The sequence below is a fragment of the Phalacrocorax aristotelis genome, chromosome 2 (genome assembly GCF_949628215.1).
Source record: "Phalacrocorax aristotelis chromosome 2, bGulAri2.1, whole genome shotgun sequence".
Classification (NCBI taxonomy): Eukaryota; Metazoa; Chordata; class Aves; order Suliformes; family Phalacrocoracidae; genus Phalacrocorax; species Phalacrocorax aristotelis.
Genome location: NC_134277.1, coordinates 148,162,477 through 148,183,689, shown reverse-complemented (window position 1 = coordinate 148,183,689; position 21,213 = coordinate 148,162,477). Strand labels below are relative to the sequence as shown.

Here is a 21,213-nt window from a genome sequence, read left to right as displayed (position 1 = left end):
CAAGATTCCCTGTTTGCATGTTTGTGCCTAGAAGCACAACTGTTAAAACCAATGAGTGCTCTGGTATCTCTACACGTTATTTCACCGCTGTCTGGCAGTTGTGCCGATATCGATTTTTCCATATGCTCATGTGTAGAGTATTACCCATATGGTTTATTAATCATTGTTATTACCTCTAATTTGTATTTATGGGTTGAGTTTTTTGTGTGAGTGTGTGTCATAGCCTAACCAGAATTAGGTCACCGAACCTAAGAACCTGATGTGAGAAATAGCTTTTCTTTGCTTCCTGGAATAATCAAGTGCCTGTTAAATGCGCAGCACTCTCCCCCTCAGTGCTGTGGCATGTTGCTGGGACGCACCACGTTGTGAGAAAGTGGGTGCTGGCTTTCAGATCACGCATAATCTTGAGACCCACATGAGGTCGCTCTGTGGCAGTCTGGGCTGGAAGGGGAGCTCTCATGGCCGTGCTTGGACCCATCCCAGCCCATGCAAAGATGTCCTGCCTCTTTCTCCCCATTCCTTGCGCAGGCTCCATGGAAATGGTATTCTTCACGTTGTGTTCCCAACTGCTATGTAATATTGCTGAGTGCTGCCTAATCTGTACCAGGTGGCTAGGTTTTGATGAAAAATTAAATAAGACCAGTATATGGTTTCTGTAGCCCTTCAGTAAAGTAATTTAGGATCTTGGCTTTAATTTTTGTAACACATTTGTGAATTCAGCAACTCGTCCGCTTTAAACCTTTGAAAATTGGACTGTAAAAACTTGCCTATGTAAAAATGTTTTTTTTTAATGTAGTTACAGTTTTGGGAAGTAGATTAATTTATCTATATTGGCCTGTATGGTGCTTATGAGATAGGAAAAGTAGTCGCTACTGGCAGTCTTCCTTTACTTTCTTAAAAAGAAAAAAAGTTATTTGCAGAAGGTGGATGGTGAATTCAATATATTTTTTTTTCATTTTTACAACTTACAGAAAGTGGCCCTTTCCCCTGAATTACAAGATTGGTTTTGAAAAGCATAAATGCAAGTTGTATCCAACTCATATTGGCATGCTTTGAGTGCTGGATATTTAACTCACCCTCATTCCTTTCACAGTCTCCCCCTGTGAGAATAATGATGCAGTTGCATTTACTGACCAGTCCTGGTTCCCCTCCAAAGATTTTTGTATTGTATATTTTTTATTTAGTGTAACTTCCAAGTGGTGTAGTTATAAATCACATCTTCATTTTTGTTCTTGGTTTGGTGATCTTGCATGGCACATACATTGCATTGTGGACACACAGACATTTTGTGGATTGAAGTTAAGTTAAAATAAACATTCTTAAAAAATAGAATAGGTTTCTTCCTACTTGATTTAGATACATTTAGCTATGCTTGGTTACAAACTCCATTGCCCAAATAGTATTATCTCAGCTAAAAATAATAAAAATTCTGGCTATGTTAAAATCCTTCTGGGAGTTACAGGGCTTGAGTTACATAAGTTGAAATGATTTCTTCCCTATTAATATCTTTATAGGCACAAAAGCTCTTTAACATTTTATTACTGAAACACTTGCCCATTTTTGTTAGAGAAGCTATAGAACATATTTTTATGGAACATTTTGACATGATTTTGAAAGCCAAACATAGTTAGTGCCAAATGCAACACAATAAATACCACAGCCAAGTGCAGCAGCTCTAAAATGATGGAAATTTTGAATTTCAGGACTAATTTTCTTTCCTACATGTAAGCATTATGTATGTCTTGAATTTGCTAAGTGGTTCTAGGCTGTTTTTCTAGTAACAGTGAATCATGTAATCTTGAGACTGCTTTTCTCTTGAAATCGATGTAAAGTCTCCTGCTGGAGATGATTTTCCCCTTGACCACTGCCGTATGAGAATGCAGTACATTTGGACGCAAAATTGGAAAGTGTTGAGTCTCTTCTGTAGAAGAATGCCCAAGAGAAGAGCTACACATTGTTAATTTTCCAAGAAATTTTAATAAATAATGACTTTGAACAGAACTGCTCCAACAAGAAGTAATCTCCTGAGAAAAAAAACAAAACTGAATTAGAGTAAGATGAAATCTGTCACCTGGGTGGTTGGTTTAACGTTGGTCTCATTAACGGATGAAGCCTATCTCGAACCTTTGAACTTAGTCTGTATCCATAGTAACCTCTACTATTTTAGGGGGTGGAAGCACTCAGAGTTTAGAAATTACAATTCCCTTCAGCTTTGATTGGCTACTTCATTTGTTTAGGTTCACCTTCTTTCTCACAGGCGGGCAAGACATTGCTAAAATTGTAATTTCCCCTTCCATGCGCCTTCAGTAAAAACAAGATAAAAGAGAGGATTTTAAATAAATTGACCTTTTATTAAAAATGCGTAGTTAATTCACTGTATTAAGAAAGGTAATGTTTTTTGTAAACTTTGTTACAAAATAGCAAGACATCATTAATATATCATGGCTTGACTATTATGTAGTATAGAAGAGCATATGACCTTCTGAGACTATTGTAGCCCGTGTAATTTTAACTGTCTGTCAGAGCATTCAGTTACCACAGGGGCAGCACTATTTCATAGAATCATAGAATGATTAAGGTTGGAAAAGACCTCTAGAATCATCAAGTCCTTTTTGCTTTAAATAAAATAATTCTTCTGACTTCTTAGAAATAATTTTCATTACTTTTTGTTTGTTTCCTTGAAATATGACTTTATCTTTTAAAAACAAGATCAATATAGCATTTGGGATTTTGAAAATGAAGTTGGATGCCAGAAATTGATGTCTACCTATCATTATTTTATAGACACATATTTTTTTTTCCTTATCTCTTCAACTCTCTTTTCCTCCTTCAATGGACTTGGATTTTTTATTTATTTGGAATTTGTTAATTTTTGGTCTTGCTTTGTATTTTGATAAAAGAATTTTGTTCCACCCATCTGGCAACAAAAATAATCATAGTACTGTGAATTAAGATTCATTAAATCTGTAGTCAATTTAGGTTTAATAGGGCAATTGTATATTTGTAAAATACTAATTGAAAACACTGTGGTTTGGCATTTATTTAAAAGATGTCAACTAATGAATCAAGATTAGCACATACTGGAAACGTATCGCTAAGTATTTATTAAGTGAATTTATTTTTTAAAATATCACAGAATCACAGAATGGCAGGGGTTGGAAGCAACCTTTGGAGACCATCTTGTCCAACCCCCCTGCTGGAGCAGGCACACCCAGAGCAGGGGGCACAGGAACGCGTCCAGGTGGGGTTTGAATGTCTCCAGGGAAGGAGACTCCACAGCCTCCCTGGGCAGCCTGTGCCCCTGCTCTGGCACCCTCACAGGAAAGGAGTTTTTTCGCATAGTGAGGTGGAACTTCCTGTGTTTGAGCTTGTGCCCATTGACCCTTGCCCTGTCATTGGGCACCACTGAAAGGAGTCCAGCCCCATCCTCTTGACACCCACTGTTTAGATATTTATAAGTATTGATGAGATCCCCCCATAGTCTTCTCTTCTTCAGGCTGAAACAAATCCAGGTCTCTCAGTCTTTCCTCATAAGGGAGATGCTCCAGTCCCCTGATCATCTTGGTAGCCCTCTGCTGCACTTGCTCAAGCAGTTCCCTGTCTTTCTTGAACTGGGGGGCCCAAAACTGGACACAGTACTCCAAATGTGGTCTCACCAGGGCAGAGTAGAGAGGGAGGGTAACCTCCCTTGACCTGCTGGCCACACTCCTTTTAATGCACCCCAGGATACTGTTGGCCTTCTTGGCCACAAGGGCACAGTGCTGGCTCAGGGTCAGCTTGCTGTCCACCAGCACACCCAGGTCCTTCTCAACAGAGCTGCTTTCCAGTACTTCAGTCCCCAACCTGTACTGGTGTATACTATATACTATAGTATATCCTTACTGTAATATGTTTTAATTAGAATGTTGTATTCTGAGCATTGGTCTCCATGAAATGGTAGACCTGTGGTAAACTTCAGGACCCATTATGGTCAAATGACTGTGTGTATCATTCTCTAGCATTAATGTTCAGCCCCTGCCAAAGCTGTACCTTAAAAATCTTTATTTGTATAATAATAATAATAATGATAATGATAATAATAGACCTGCAAACACCTAAGCCACATCTGCTTAGGAGGTTAAATAGCTAGCTATTATGGATATTCCCATGTAGGCTAAAGCTCTTTTGCTTATTATTTTGCTCCTCTCCTTACTGTTTCCTCAGTGACTTTCCTGAAAGTTTCAGTCTCTCTTCTCTTTCCATTCGGTGTTCAGCTGATACTCCTTCCACTATAAGAACTATTCATGTCAGAGCTTTCTTCTGCATCTTGCCTCTGTCTCCTGCTCTTGTTGACGCTAGCATAGTCTTTGTGTCTCATGAGCCCTTGTGTCTTGAAGGTGAGTTATAAAATGTGTAGTCTGTCTGGATTTTTGAAGTCTCTCCCAGCTCAGGAAATTCTGGAGCGGGTTAGCACAGAAGGTGGTGCTGGTCAATGACAGATTGATGTGTAGTGCCAACGGACATGTCAGGATGGCAGTGTGAAATTAAGTCTGTAGCACCAATGCAGTTTTACTGAGCAGCAAAGGGATGGGAACAGGACCTGAAAGGAGTGACTGTGGTAGGCACGGGGACAGTCTGGGGATAGGAGAAGTTAGGAGGTTCTGGGGTAGAAGAGGTAGAGAGATCTGAGGCAAGAAGAGTAGGGCACTGAGAGTCAGCTCAATGTGAAAGACCAAAGTATTAGGTGCTTTGGACCAAGCAACAGTTGTCACTCCCCAGGATAACCAACCTCACAAGTTATGGGCCCATAGGCTCCTCTAGAATAATGCCTCAATGCAAAGACTGAGTTTGACCTTTAAAAGGAAAACACTAACTGTAGTGAATCATCATCTATTATTTTGACTTCTTAAATACAAGGGGATGCCTCAAGCAAGGACCCAATTTCAGTGCAAAGACTACCAACCCCTATAGTTTAGGAATGCCATGTTTCCTTCCCCAGCTTCAGTCTGCATCTCCTTTTTGCAAAATATCATTATCTCTCTGTCTTGAAGGTGTTCAGTACAGTTCAGAATAGTTCTTTTTCTTTCACTGGTGGTTGCTAGTTTCCACTCATGCAGGACCCCTCAAGTGTTCTCACTTTGCTTTCCCATACTAAAATGCTCTTCCTTTCATGTGTCTGCCTTTCATGTGGAGCAGAACTTGCTGTGGATCATTGTTGTTATCAACATTACTAGGAATTGACCAGCTGTCTTTTCCACTATGTGTACTACAAAATATCTTTGTTATGAAGGGAGTTATGGATGGATAATTGATCACAATGATTATGTTTAGAAGGGGACAGAATATGGATCTTTCACAAAGGCAAAATAAGATTTGTGTAAAGTTTTAAATATTATGCATATCAGTAAAAATACTTTACAAATTATTAACTAATTTTTACAGTTGAGGTGGACATCTTTTGACCTTAAAATTAATCATATTGCACTTAGTATGAGAAACTAATACAGTAAACCTTCTGCTTGTTAAGGTATGTTAAAATATGAAGCACATGTGTCTCAATATGGAGCATTTTATGCTCTATTTTGAGCTTCAAAGGCATTATATTTCTCTACAATTCAGGTTTTTCTGCATCACCTTGTAAGTTGGTGATAAATTTTCTATGGAAGGATAGAATTTATTTTGGTAATGTTATGTTCTCTGTAATTCTAGCACAAAAAGAAGCTGTTTACGGGAGTACTTACTCTTTTTTCACAATAACAGGCATATGCACCTGAGTCTAAATTTAATTCAGTATCTGAATTTGTATTTTGAACTCCTGGGCTTTTGATTCCTTCTCTAAAATTTAAGCCTGTCAATTCTTTAATGCCTATTTTAGAGAAGAATGAGTAGGAGTGGCTTATCATGACTGTCAGGAAGCCAAAGCAGGCCATGAAAATCCTTTAATATCATTGTGGTTCATCTGCTTAAAATGTATTTCTAATTTGGGCATGATTTGTAATCCGGGCTTTCTCCTTCAAGAGTTCAATACACCATTTATGTAGTTTTCTATAAATACTCTAAGTTTCATCCACATCAATCAGACTTTTTTTTATGATATTCAAGTAAATGGCAGGGGAACATTTGGGTCAATATAAATGAGATTCTAAAGCCTAAATAGAAAAGTTTTATTGCTGGCTAGCTAAATGCACTTCATATAGATCAGATTGGTTGCCCTAACCTTGACTGAAACATGGCTCATAGCTATTATTTTTTTTTAAGTCTGGTGTATGTGCAAAAACTCTTCTGAAGAAAATTATTTCTGAAGTGCATGAGGTGCTAGAGCTCACTGAAAATTAAGGAAAAGGGGTTTTGGCTCCTAAATCCTGTATATAACTTATTTTTTACCACTCTGTTTCAGTAAGCAAAGCCAAGGATATTTTAAATTTCTGTCTTCTGCTTCTTTGCTGACAATGGCCTCTCTTAAGGGAAATACTATCATCCTTTTTCTCCTCTGTAGAACCAAAGAATTTGCTCCTTAGCTTTGGTAGGTTTCCTGGCCATTGACTGAGGAGCGGCACGGTATTAGCTCATGGAGTTGTTTCTTTTTTGAGCATATTCTGTAACTGCTCTCAAGCATGGAGGCGCTTTTACATACTATAATCTACCCTCATGCCCTACTGAAATGTCAGTCATCCAAATTCTTACCCTCCTGTCAGACTAAATTAAGAGATTGCACAGTATCAATAGACTTTCCTTTGGAGAAGTTATATCTTGTCCTATAAGTCAACATTTCAGAGCTTTGTCGAAGGGATAAGTTTTTGTTTCAATTTGTTTTGTGTGAACACTGAAGATATGTGAGCAAAGCACTTCTGTCTAATTTCAGCCCAGCTTAGCTTCATCAGGCAAAGGAGTGACTTCTTTTCCACCCTTTCCCCTGGGAGGTGAAGTCATGGAGCTGTGAATTTATAACCACTCCTGTGACAGCTTGCTATTGAAAATAGACTTCTAGAAAGTTAGTTTTTCTAACTTTTGGAATACTGCTCTTTAATTCTTTCATTTAGTTTACGTAAATTTTACAGAAGAATCCATGCAAGACTTAGAGCTGCACCAGCACCCTTCATGATTTGAAATAGAGTATATGGAGGGTGTCAAAACGGAGTAGTTGTGAATCCCAGTTGATCTTCAGCTACAGTGTGGTCTGTTACTGACATAAATTGTCATTGTGACTAGCACCCAGTAACCCGAAGCATTGTACTGAGTATCACTCTGGTGAATTAATGTGTTAATTTCAGAATTCTTAAAGTCTTCCTAATATTTTTACAGTGTTTTCCCCTAAATTGCATCTGATACAGATTATTTAATAGGAATATCATGTTTGGGCTGATTTATCTTCACAGGGAAAAATTGAAAATAAACTGCCTTGGTGTAAAACTCCACCCAACCTTAACACAGGAGCCCTTAATAATGCTTCCAAAATATAATTATCATGGCAAGGACTTTACTGTGATACAAAAGAAAAAGTGGCATCGAAGGCAAAGCAAAAGATACAAATAGGATGAGAATTTTGAAATACGATCAAGAAACTGAAAAAAGATTGTTTAACTTGTTTAATGTTTAAATATGGGATATTGACACATGTGCTGTTAAAAAGCAATAGTTTTATGGAGGGTATCCCTAGCATAAGGTGAGGCAGGCTTTTGCCTTCTAAGCATGTTTATGTGATATCAAAAGGCAGCTTGTACTGAAAGTTTTTCATTTAATCCCTTTTCCACCCAAAAAAGTTCAAACGGAGTAAATTTAAAATATTCCCCAACATGTTTTGAAAGTAATAGTTAAAACGTTATTTCAAAAATATACTTGCATCACTGGGATGTGGGGGAGGGTCACATGATGCTAATTTTTCTTTTAATGTTCTGTTCTGCACCTCATCATTGGACAAAATTGTTTGGAAAAAACCTTAATGTCTTTTCAAACTGTCTTGTGTGTGGGCAAGAGGAAAATGTTGTTTTCTGAATATTTAAACAGACTGGATGTTTGATTCAAGCCTTGCAATTAATAAAATACTTGCAGTACATCTTGAGTATAACAAACCAGATTTGCAGTTAACTATTGCAGTACATCTCCAGAGCAGCTCACATGACTATTTTGCCTTGCAGACACATTAATCTGGGGAAGTGATTTTGCAGGTTCATTGTATAAGCATTGATCTCCTGTTCTTTGGAGACTGGTTCAAACCTCATGAAGAAGAAATTATAATTTCTGGGAGTTTCCTATAAACTAAACTGTGGATAAGAAGCCCAACTTGTGCTGCTTATATGAACACAAGTTCTAAAAGCCCCTTTGATTGATGCTGGACGCTGGAGTAGATAGCATGCAGATTTTGTGTGGTTGTGTCTAAACAGAGCCTGCAGAGCTTCTCTGTGACAGTGGAAGGCTTCAAACTGATGTTTGCATTCCTTCTAACCAAAAAAAGGTGTACCAGCATTTGAGAGGTTTTTTTTTTTTCTTTTCATGCCTAATTTATTGTCCAATGTCACAAGAAATCTGATCTAAACCCCCTCATATGTCCCTAATTGCTAGCAAAGAATAATTTACCACCACCACCCAGTTTAAGTGATATGGTTTGCCCTATTTTTGGCCTGCTGAAGTTCAAGAATAAATATTAAAATATTTTTTATAAAGCTTAGTTAAATTTGAAATGTTGTTAGGAGATATTTACCAATAGCTATTTCAGAAGTCCTTATAGTTTGTGATTTTTTTTTCTTTAAAAAAGACTGAAGAATAAAGGAATAACATAAGTGACCAAAACGTTTACTCTGTTGTTGCATGACATGAATAACAAATGCTCCCTGCTGTGACTTCAAATAGCTGAAGACAGAATGCAGTTAATGTAGATTATATAAATTGTGTATGTTAGCTGACAGATTAGATTTTTAAAATTAATTTTAAAGTGCTTATTACTGTTCCAAATATAGTGGCGTTTACTTTTTAATCTTTGGAACATTTTTAACTGGCGTTTTTTTGTAGGTATGTATGACTGACTTTCATAAGCCTCCATGTAAGTATTTCTGCTTTTCAGGTGTGCATATGATTGTTGACATCTAGTTCATTTCCAAGTTGCCCTGTTATAGTATTGAATAGGACGTTTCTGAACGGTCTGCTTCTGAGTCTGTAATCTACAGTGGATGATATTTCTCTTAAATTTTCAGAGAAATCCAATATTTCAAAAGGCAATAGCTTTGGGCTTTGTGTTTTGTTTTGGTTTTTTTTTACTATTGATTATAGCTTTGTCTTTTAGTCATTTAGTAATGGCTATTTTTTATGGATTAACAGCCTTGTTAATAGAGAGGAGTTATACCCAGAAAAACTGAGGCTTTTTAGCATGGTAGCACACGTATATGTGTATGTACAGACTTCAGACATGATACATGAAAGCATTCATTCAGGTATTTCTAGGGTCAACTCATAGAAAAAAATGTACCCTACTTGCAATGACAAATAATAAACTGAAGACAGCACATATAATACATGCATACTTCCCAAAATGATTTGTTGCATCTTAGTTTCCTCAAAATTACTTAAACACAAAAATAATTTACACTGAATGCTTTTCCTCCAAAAAGATGTAATTAACTCAAATATCACTTAACTAGAGGTTTTATCTACAGTTTTTGTTTACAAAAATAGGATTAAATAGTAGGGGAAAACATGGTATATAATTACGGTTAATTGTAATTTCTCTTACAGAGCAGATAGATTTCAGGATAACAGTACTCCTCATTATAGCACTTCTGGTTTTGCTATTTTATTGCTTTATAATTCCTTTAATATTTAGTCTTATCCTAACTTAGCTATCTTATTGTTGCTTATGATCCTTTTGATTCAGGATGCAGAATAGAAAACTGCGACTCCTGCTTTAGCAGAGACTTTTGTACCAAATGCAAAACTGGCTTCTACTCGCACAGAGGCCGCTGCTTCCGAGGATGTCCCCCTGGATTTGCAGCCTTGGAAGAGCTTATGGAATGTGTGGGTGAGTCTTCTAGCCCAACAGTGCTGCTGAAGCAGCTCTTTTGCCAGGTGGACAGGTTCAAATACTTATGACGCTATTTTTAAGCTGGTGCTTAGTATTTTCTATCAAGAAATATTCACTAAGGATTGTGTCTGGATCTCTTTACCCCTAATAATAAATAACAATGACAACAACAACAGCAATAATAAAAATAGTAGTAGTAGTTTTTTCCAAACTGAAATATTGCATTATTGGGAACATCACTCTGTTCTGCATCAGAAAGCTCTATCCTCTTAACTGTAAATCACCTTGTACGAGGATTTATAACTCAGAATTTGTAAGATTTCAGGAAGGCCAGTTTTTGCATTAGAACTTTAAGTCAATGACATACTTGTTGGACTCTTGCCCTCATAAAACTACTTGTTCATTTTGCCTTTTACCAAGGCCAGAATCCAGGGGCAGGACAGATTGAATTCCTGTAGCATCTGGGCTTCAAATTCACCCAATAAGTAGTTTTTAGTAGAAATTTACTTTACACCTCTGAGCCAGCATTGGCAGTTCTCACAATATTTCTTGAGTCTCACAATTTGGCATTTTATCTTGAAACCTGGGAATTGTGTCAGAACAGACTCTTTCTGTCAAGAGTATTCCTTGCATTTCATGATGGAGAGGACCTGAAAATGTGAACTCTTGAGCTTTGCAAATCCAGGTGACAACCAAATAGGATTTATTTATTAAAAAGAGAAAAATTTAAATCAATCTCATGATTTTAGGAAGGTTTTTGAATATTTGGGACTGACATGATGTCTACGCATAGAGATTGATAGTCTGATGGTTTTATGCTCAGGTTGATGACGGCTAAAAAGATTCTTTCAGGTTCTGTAAGAGATTTAATTTTGTTTCTAAATTTTTGCCTGTTAACAGTAAAACTTTGAAGTGGTGCTTTCTAAAAGTATATTCCAATTTAAAAAAAAAATAAAAACAAAGTTAAAAAACAGAAGAATTGTTCACTTGTGTTTTCTTTTGCTTTATCAGAAGGCTGTGAAGTGGGTCAGTGGAGTGAGTGGGGAACTTGCAGCAGAAATAACAAAACATGTGGATTTAAGTGGGGCCTGGAAACGAGAACAAGACAAATTGTGAAGAAGCCAGCGAAAGACACGATACAATGCCCAACCATTGCAGAATCCAGACGGTGTAAAATGGCCATGAGACATTGTCCAGGAGGTAAGCGTAGTCCATGCCACAAAAATCTTTATGAGCTTTCCTTAACTGAAATCATGTTTCTAACTTGGAAAAAAAAAAGCTATTTCTTCCCAGCTGAAGGGGAAATCCTGTCTCTGCTCTGCCAGCCAAGTCTGAAAGGCAGCAGTACTACTGCAGTCCTAATTTGTGCAGCAAGACTTCAGGGGAAGGCTCAGCGTGGGAGAGATCAGTCTCTGAGTAGACTCTTAAACTGTTTTTCCTGATGTGGTACAGAAGCTTTTTCAAAGAGGTGTCTTGTGGAAGAACCATAACAGGTTGCAGTTTGAGTTTCAGCATGAAAACGATAGCGATGGTGGAATAACTTGTTGCTCAGTGCATGGCAGGAAAGATTATGATTCCAAACCCCTTTGCAGGCAGCACGCCCTGGGCTGGTGTGATGGGTATTTAAGGTAAATGAAGTTTATTACTCATGGCATCGTTAGCTGGAACTATTAGCTGGAATGTGTTACTTGTTCTGAATATTGTAGATCAGAGCCAAACTATGATAGATGTGAAGCGGAACAGTGATAGATATCAAGCTTTTCATCATGAGACCAGCTTATGGCAATTACCACAAGTAAGTAAAAGAAATAGTAAAATTTCTTTATCATGGTGTCCTAAGACTTAAGTAGTGATGATGATTAGAAAATGGAAATAGAGTTTAAAATTTGTGTTCAGTTTTATAGACCCCACAGTGGAGACATATCACTGGTAGACAGGAGTTTCTGTCATCTTTTAAGTTGAAATGATTAACCTTTCACTTGTGCAAACTGAACTCTTACAGAGTTTTTCGAATTTGTAGGAGAATTTGCCACTCGTTTTGGATTCATAGGATTAAAGAAAGATTCAGGCTTGAAGGGACTTCAGGAGTTCTCTTGTCCAACCTCCTGCTGCAAGCTGGATCAACTGTGAGATCAGACAAATAAAAAGAAATAAATGGTTGCAGAGTCCTGAGGAAAGCCATAACTTGATGAATAAGATAAATCTGAAATAATCTTAGAATAAATACATAAATAAGTTTGCGTTGTGTTCTGGGATTGTTGAATATATCTCTCTTGGCTTGAACATGCTGTCTGCCAGTATGTGTGAAAATTATACCCAAAGTTTGAGCTTACAAGCTTCATTCTTGCCTGAGGACCCTGCCACAATCTGGAAGAGAATATGAAGTTAATTCTCTTATCCAGGTTAACCGAGCCTGTTTCCACTTTTCCTCCCTGTCCCACTCCCTATACTCATACACACGTGTGTGCACGCATAGTGCATGGTCATAGTGGTACTGGGATGTATTGTACGGCACAGTTAATCTGCAACCTAAATAACTTCAAAGAGGCATTGAAAAGTGGAACCTACAAAATGAACAACTCTATAGGAAGGAAGAAGAAAGGGTGTAAATCAAAGCTGATTTGGGCTGCCATGGTATGTGTCTCATGGTATCTTTGAATGCGAGTCAGCTGCATCTACATCAAGGTAGTTACTCTTACTAGTGCTCGCAGCCTACCGAGGTGGATGAGCTGTTCCAGTTACTTCTAACAAACTCTGAAGCCCAAATGGGGTTAATGGTGAGGTCAACTGGGGAAATACTTTACTGCTAAAATGGAAGGAAGAAACAAGACACTGTGTGAAGTTCTACAAAATCTCCAATCAATATTTTCTTTTTTTGCCATTCAGATGTGTGAAGTTTAGCATTTACTGGAAAATTTGAGAAAATTGCAGAATACTTTCAATTCAACTCCATGTAGTAGAGATTTAGTAATTTATGTACCCAGTGTACATAGAGGGAGGTATTTAATGGATGCAGTGTCAGGCTTTTATAGTAGCTTCTGGCAAGTAGAAATTTACAGGTGTGGGTTTAATCTTGATAACTTAGTTAGAATGCAAACTATTCAAATTTTTGTAAATAGTTTGAGAAGTGTGCTTAAGTGGACCACCGTATTTACAAATGCTGTAGCATGCTCATGTAACTGTGGTACTCTGGAGCTATTGAACATTTATATCTTTTTGTAGCAGATTCTCTTAGGTTGTTTCAAGTTTTCTTGTCCAGCAATTCAGGTCACTGATTAAAGTTTTACCTCTCAAATTTTATTTTTTCAAAGGCACAGTGGTGGGCTTTCCTAAGAGTTAGGAAATTAATCGCCTAGTCTATATCAAGATCTTTGACCAAATCTCTGCATTTTTTTTTCACTACGTATCAGGAAAGTTGTTGCTGCAAATACAGATTCGGTGTGAAAGGCTTCTTTCATAACCATGGGCTCCAGTAACTCCTAAAGATTACAGACCTCTCCTGTCATCCCATGGTGTGGATTCCCTGCCTGTGTTTTCAGAGATAAAAATAAATATGTACAAAACTGCAGGTTTGAACTCTCTGCTCTGAATGCTGATGCTCGTACTGCTTCTGTGCAATCATATAAAACACTGGCCAGAGTATAAACTCCTTTATCTCTCCTAAGAAACTCGTGGGAGGGAATGCGTTAGTGGTGTTTGAAGTGCCTGGGGTAGATCTTCCCCAGGCCCGGTTACCTCTGCAGGTGAGGAAGCCACGGAGATTGTCCTGTTCAAAACTCGTGCTTTGTAGTATGTTTTAATTATGATTATATACACGACTGGTCTATGATCCCATTCCTTTATTATATCTAATTTAGTTAGCAGATTGCCCCATTAGACTCTTGTAACGTTTCTTTGCTTTCTTACTGTGAAGTAGCAGGAGTCACTGATGCTGGTTACAGAGAACCTGAAATCAAGCAGGTCCTGGCTGGTAAGGAGGAGATTCTGTATTTTTTAAAATACAGTGCTTTCCTAATGTTAGAAATTTTGTAATTGAACTTTTAAACTGAGGAAATAAGAGAAAAATGTAAGGTTAGCACTACTGGGAGACTGAAGAACCATAATCCCTATAAATGTCAGTTGAGAGGCTGTTAATAAATCCTTTCTCCCTAATGTTCTCAGTATGTAAACTCGCACAAATGTGTAGGATAAGTATTGGATTATACAGCTAAGATGGATGCAGATTGTGATGGATTAAACTGAGCACAGGAAGTAAGGATATTTTTGGTAGAACAGGGTCAGATAAAGTGCTTTTGACACATGCTTTCTACTTCTGTACATTTTACAGTTACTATTTATGGTCCACATTACAGAAAAACTTCCAAAACAGATTTTTGCATGTTCACGAAAGAAGTGGAGTTAAATTCAGTTTTTCTACTAAGTACTTCAGTTACATATTCATCAAGGATTGAGATGTTACCCATCTGGCCATATGGCTGTGGTACAAATCTAGCTGGTGAAGAAAGATTCTTTATCGCTTTCCCAGCATTTGCAGAGGTGTAGAGATACAAGCTGGAATGCAAATGAAAGATGATTTCACTTCTTTCCTACCGAAGCCAGCAACGTAAGAGGATACTCTGCTTGCTTTCAAATAAGTTACTCAGTTGTATTATCTTATTGTCAGTACTAATTGATTTAACTGTTACTGCCAGATGGAATGACACATTTGTGTATCTGTTCATGTTATATATATTACCCTGTGGCCTGGGTGTAACATGATTCATACTATGAGAGGTTTGACTTAGAAGATGATGACTTGGATCATTCAGGTCACCTCCTACCCATGCTGGTCTCTTCCTGATAAGGCACTTTCTCCTCTTTAGCTCAAAAAGTAAACAAATAATTTTTTAAAAAGAGTGATTACGTTACAAGAAATGGGGAAATTGGCAGGCAGATATGTTCTATGGGCTAACAGAGCTTGCTGTCTAGAAGTTTTCCCGCATGTTTATTATAAATATTCTCTTTTTATCTCTTATTTTCACATGTTCCCTATGTTCACCTGACTAAATTACTCCTTGTTTGTTTGTACCCTGGAGGTTCTTGCAGATTGCTCTCGTGCTTCTTCTTCAGTATTACAAAGGCAAGCAAAGTGTCTCTCCTTCTTCTAGTCTTCCATCAGATCACAGTTCTTCAGGTTATCTGATACAGAAATATTACTCTATTATTTCTAGTAAAAATCATGATGCTATTTCTGAATGCATATTTCAGACATGAAGAGAGAGAGGTGAGGATGGGATATATGTCTGCATTAATTTCCTGAGCTCAAAAGAGGGAAGGTAGCAAGACAGGTGTGAGGCTACAGTGTGAGGGAGTTGCTTTCTTGATGCAGGCATGTAATTGGATGGAATTCATGTGGCACAAGTTGGACTTTGAAGGCTTTTAATGCAGTAATCTTTCTTCTTTCCATTGCTGCAACAGAATTTAAGACTTCTGGAAGAGCAACAGTAAAATGACCAAATCAGGCTTACCGTCCTTACACTGCAGTTACATTTCATTATTAATTTTCAGAAATTATGACTGAAAACATTAAAAGCTTAAAGAATATATACTTAAATATAGAAAACTAATATATATACAAATCTGCAAAATGCGTGTTAGCTAAGTAGTATGAGTTCTTTTAATCCGATAAGCTACTAGTGATATGGCAAACAGGTAGATAAAGATCCCAGTTTACAAAAATATTCAAGGTAGGATAAACAATATTTAGAATAAAACTGTACATACACTTTGGTGAAGACACTAGCTATACACTTAAAGTATACTAAACTAGCATAATTTCTACTAGAAGCCATGTTGCAGGTATAGTTATCTCTAGTAGGTAAGTATTATTTCCTTCTATAAGTTGATATATTTCCTCTGAGAATGAATGTTTTACAATTTCTGGCTTTAACTTGACAATCTGCAGTATAAAGGATCAAAAATGTTCTTGTGTCATCCCTGTGCTCTCCCGTAAGTTTGGTGCTGACATTTGTTTTCTTTTGAAACCTGGCAAAGGAAATCAGGACTTCTCTGTTTTATTAGATTTATTTAGAAGAGGCTTACTGAAGAATTTTTTAGTTGCGCAACCCACAAAATCATGGAATTATCAAATAATACAGGTTTGAAGGGACCTAGGGAGGTCACATAGTCCAACCTCCTGCTCACAGTAGGGTCAGACAAGGTGGTCCCGGGCCATGAATTTGCTCTTGTCTTTGAATTTCATGAGGTTCCTTTCAGCTACAATGAATCTCTCTTTCATAAGTGAAAAATATTTTTAAAAAAAGTTTAAAATAAATATCGCACCAGAACTCAAGAACTCAGTGAGTGATCTCTGTGATCAGACAGATGATTACGTTCTTTTGAGCTTTTTGACTACATGTACATTTAATTGCCCAATGTGGAACAGTTTGTAAGCCAGGGTGTTTTTGAGACCTTAATTTATACCTTGCACTTGTAGTCAGAAGTAGGCACAATACCTAAAAACACCGTCTGCCTTTTGAGTGTCAATACTAGGGCAACTCTCTAGGTGGGTCTTGGTAAATATAAGCACCACATTTGATGTCTCCTGTTGTTCTTGTTATATTGCTACAAGAACAGATAGCTTAAGTGGCAAAGACTAATCCAGGAACAGCAAGAACGGTTGCCTTCTCCACAAGGACAGTTGAGCACTGGGGTAGATTTGTCTGTAGACTGTGCAGTCACCATCCTTAGAAGTTTCCAAGACCCAATGGGACAAAGCCCTGGACAATCTGATCTGAATGGTCTTGAAGCTACGGAGAGCGGGAATTCAGAATGGGGACCAACCTGGATGATTCTGCTGCTGTGAAAGGCAGAACATGCTGTGGGTTTAGGCCGAAATCACACTGTTCTTCCTGTTTGGGCTTTGCAAAATTTCTGATATCTTCTACTCCCAATTAGAGAGAAGCTGGAATGACTGGTCATAGGGAAAAAGAACAAAACAAGTGTTTACTGTGTTTGTTATAGTGCTGACAGATCGATCTTCTTTTGGTCTGTTTTACTGATGTTGAAATAATATGCATAGTATGTGTAATGTTTTGAATATAATGCTAACTGTTGTTTCATGCATTTCTGAGTTTAGCTTTAATCAGTATGGAAGCTTCGTTGGAAGTGCTGATTTCTTAATTTACTTTATTATTTTTTGACCTGTTCACTTAATTGTCTTTGCCTGAATGCTGCACACTTGTTATTTCAAAATCTTGCATAGAATCTAAAAGATATATAGCACAGTGTACCTTTATTTTAACTTAATGCCCTATGGCTGTTTAAGAAAACATTGAAAGACCAGCAGAGGCACTGTAGAGATGCAGACATAGAACTGTATTTTAGTTTTAGATTTGCTTTGACTTTTCAAATCTTAAAGAAAAGTCTGGTCTAATTTGTTGACATTTTTAGTAACTTGAGGATTTCATTCCATTGTTAGTTAATTCATGACATAAATGTATGTGGCAAGTTATAGATAAAAGAAAACGATCCTACTTAGAAAAGATTATCTTGTAAGTTGAGGCATGATCTGAAGAGGGATGGTAACAAACAGAAAGCATTGTGGTTCTGGGAAAGATGACAAGTTTTACAAAGAGTAAGATCTTACGGCATTGCATGAATCTTGAAGACACTGGAATATCATTTAGCATTGTAATACTAAAAACTAGTGTTTAAGAGTGTTATCAGCATTTTAAATTAGGCCATATTACATAGTATTTACAACAATGTACTGTCATTGCCTACTGCAGCTCCCCGTTAATTTTCAGTAGTGTTGGATAATATCTGCCCTTTTTTTCCGTCAGTAGACAGGTAGAAACTGCATTAAGTGTAGCTCTGCTAGAATACTGGTAACACCAAGCAGGCTTGCCTCCTGAATGTATTTTTTGAGTACCAATTACACTCTGACCAAGAAGGCTTGGCCTTAGCTTGCCTGAAAATATAACCCATAATTTCCAGTTACAAATCATGACTCAAAGATTCTGAAGGAAAAAAGGAGAAAGCATTTCAGCATCAGCAGAGAGCTTACAAGAAGTAAACTCCACCAAAGACACTTACTTCCTAATCCAGGTTGGGAAAGCAGTATTAATGAGAAAATATTTTTTGTGAGTGTTTTAGTCGATGGCCATTCTGCTCATTTTGTGAAGGACCTAGCAAGTGGGAGCAAGAAAGGACAAGATGAACATAGTCTGGAGACTTTCCAGAAAATGAGAACTGTTTCATAGTGTGGCTTAACCCTCGGAGCCTGGCATACTTGTTAGGAGGTTTGTTCAGGAAACAAGCTTTTGTCAGCCTCGGACACTGCTCGTCTGGATTGTCAACATCTGCTTCGTACAGAAAATGTTGTGCTGGGAGTATTGAAATGGTTTTTTTCTACCCTTTAGCTGATCACATTCAGAAGGGACTGCTGCAGGCAAAAACTCAAGGTAAAGGAAATCCAAACCCTAAGGAAAATGAAACCCCTAATACTGCTTATTTCAGTGAGAGTGGACTTTTAAGTATTTTAAATTAAGGCACACAGTGAAAAGATATAGTTATATTATGAATAGTCAGTAAGTCAGTAAGTTTGTGCCAACTTCTAGAAAAGAGCACAAAGGTTGTTATTTCTATTTGGTAATAATAAAAAATATCAATATTAGTAGTTCAAGTTGGAAAAGACCTCAGAAGGTCATCTACTCCAGCCTCCCATTAAATCAGGTCAGCTGTGAGAAAACCAGGATTAGCTATTAGTCTGACAATCCTCAGAGATTAAATATTTTCCCTTTTTTGGTAATAGCTCTGTTCCTCTTGATGTATTTATTTGTGAGATACTGATTTATAAATTATAGGAAAAATGGTGTTATTTTTATTTGTTTCTAAGTGAAAAATATAAAAATGCATAAGAAGTTTGAAATTACATTTTCATGATGTTTGCATTCATTTACACTTAGATGTGAAAACTCTTAGATGTATGCACTGCTATACCTGATGCCTCTCATATTTGCAGATAAAAGTTCGTCACTGGCGTACCTCTCAGCCAAGAGGATGCTATAAAGTAACTGAAATATAGCAAGAAACTATGATTTTTTTCTGCATTAATATATAGTATCTTATATTATCTTTTTCTTAGAAACAAAAAATCTATACTGATTTTTTTTTTGTGCTTTTCTTCCTTTTCCATCCTGCAGCAGGGATAGGAAAATTAGGACTGTTGAGAGAGGAGTGTTCTTCTCCATGCTTTTGATTCAAAGCAGTAAATAAAATTAAGCTGTATTAATGATGAAATATGTGCAAATAAATTCTTTCCTTAAAGGTGATGAACAAAGCTGACAACCCATACGACATGTTGATGTTCACAGCTATACGACAGAGACAGAGAAAGATTAATATAAATATTATTTTTCAAACTGTAATTTGTGTGTTATTTGGTCATATGAATGAGAAAATATGTGATTGAATGAATCTATGACATCCTGTTCTGAAACTTCCCTTGCACCCAAAATGTTTCAGCCGAATTTGCGTGGCAGCACTTGTTTTCGTAAAACAACCCCCCACCCAAGCAACAAAATCCCTGAATACATGGAGAAAATAAAATGCATACCCATGCATGAACTAAGAGATTAAATAACTGTATTACACATGCATTTGATTCATATTCATTAAAATGAGTTCAAGTATAAACTTAGTGTGACTTTTTAAAAATTGCTTTTTTTTTTCTATTACGCTGTTGGAAGCAATCCATTCCCTAGTTATTTTCTAAAGGGAAAACACAATCTGATTAGACTCATACAGAAAAAGTAGTTAGAAATAGTTTTTATAAGCTACATAAACTTGAACAGCAGTTTGAGTAGCAGTTATGTTTAATTCTAAAACCAAGTACTATCTGGCAAGGACCAACATCCAGGTTTCTTTTGCAGATTTTAGGGGAATGACTCCTCTTTCTGTTATTAGATTACATCACATTGCTTGATTGTCTAGATGCTTATCAACACTCTGTGAACAAGATATGGCTGTTGACTCATCGTCCTCCATTTTCTATGTCTTTGAAATAAGGTTAGTTAAATTAAGCAGCTAAACAATTAAGTGCCCTGAAAAATATCAATGCATATGGAAAATAACCCTTCCAAAGTTTAGGTAATTTGCATGTTCTGTCTTTGCTGGTGCCTATCTAGTGTTCATAGAATTTCTTGAAGTTTGAGGATTTTTTTAACTCTTCAGTATTTGGGTTGGTATTTTCCTTAAAACTGGTATGGTGGATCTTGCACGGAAGTTGAGGCAGCTTGATATTAAGTCACAGTGCTCCTACAAACCTTTTTTGCTGTTTTAGACCAGATAAATATTACAATGGGTTACAACTGCAATTATTAAAATTTGTAGGTTTTTGTGAATATGGTGAAATAATACATTATTTTGGGAGTGCAGCACAGACTGGGATCCACGTGGCTGGAGAGCAGCTCTGTGGAAAGGGACCTGGGGGTCCTGGTGGACAGAAAGCTCAGCATGAGCGATCAGTGTGCTGCTGCGGCCAAGAAGTCCAACAGGATGCTGGGTTGCATCAAAAAGGGCATCACCAGCAGAGAGAAAGAAGTCATTATCCCACTCTACTCAGCGCTTGTCAGGCCATGCCTGGAGTACTGTGTACAGTGCTGGTCCCCGCTATACAAAAAGGATGTGGACAGGCTGGAAGGGGTCCAGAGAAGGGCCACCAAGATGATCAAAGGACTGGGAAGCTGCCATACGAGGACAGGCTGGGAGAGCTTTGTTTGTTCAGCCTTGAGAAAAGGAGGCTCAGAGGGGATCTCATCACCATGTACCAGTACTTAAGGGGTAGCTACAAAGAAGATTGAGACTCCCTTTTTACAAGGAGTCCCATGGAGAGGACAAGGGGGAATGGACACAAGTTGCTCTTGGGGAGGGAGGGAAATTTTTCACAGTGAGGACAGTCAACCATTGGAATAACCTCCCCAGGGAAGTGGTTGACTCGGCCACATTGGACGCCTTCAAGAGTCGGCTGGACAGGGTGCTGGGCCATCTTGTCTAGGCTGTGCTCTTCCCAGAAAGGTTGGACTAGATCCCTGAGGTCCCTTCCAAACTGTGATTCTGTGATTACTTATATAGATATCTGTAACTTAGCTTAGGTATAAGTAGCCTCAACTTCCTTGGAGTGCTGTTGTAGTGAAGTGTCATTTTGGTTTCTTTGCTTATTTAACAGATAGGTCAGGTTT

The 21,213-nt window shown here is 37.5% G+C and overlaps 1 protein-coding gene across 3 annotated transcripts in view; it reads left to right on the top strand.

The window, feature by feature from the left end:
• RSPO2 (R-spondin 2) overlaps nt 1–21,213 on the top strand; it is a 114,047-nt gene that overhangs the window by 59,165 nt on the left and 33,669 nt on the right. Inside the window, exons 3-5 of one of the 3 annotated variants that reach the window (XM_075085612.1) lie at nt 9,845–9,988; nt 11,003–11,197; nt 11,291–11,484. In XM_075085612.1, the coding sequence (XP_074941713.1) occupies nt 9,845–9,988; nt 11,003–11,197; nt 11,291–11,433 (482 nt within the window). In that variant the 3' untranslated portion in view covers nt 11,434–11,484. Of the gene's footprint in view, nt 1–9,844; nt 9,989–11,002; nt 11,198–11,290; nt 11,485–21,213 lie in introns of those variants that run through there. The other 2 variants (XM_075085609.1, XM_075085610.1) reach the window with 2 other exon arrangements.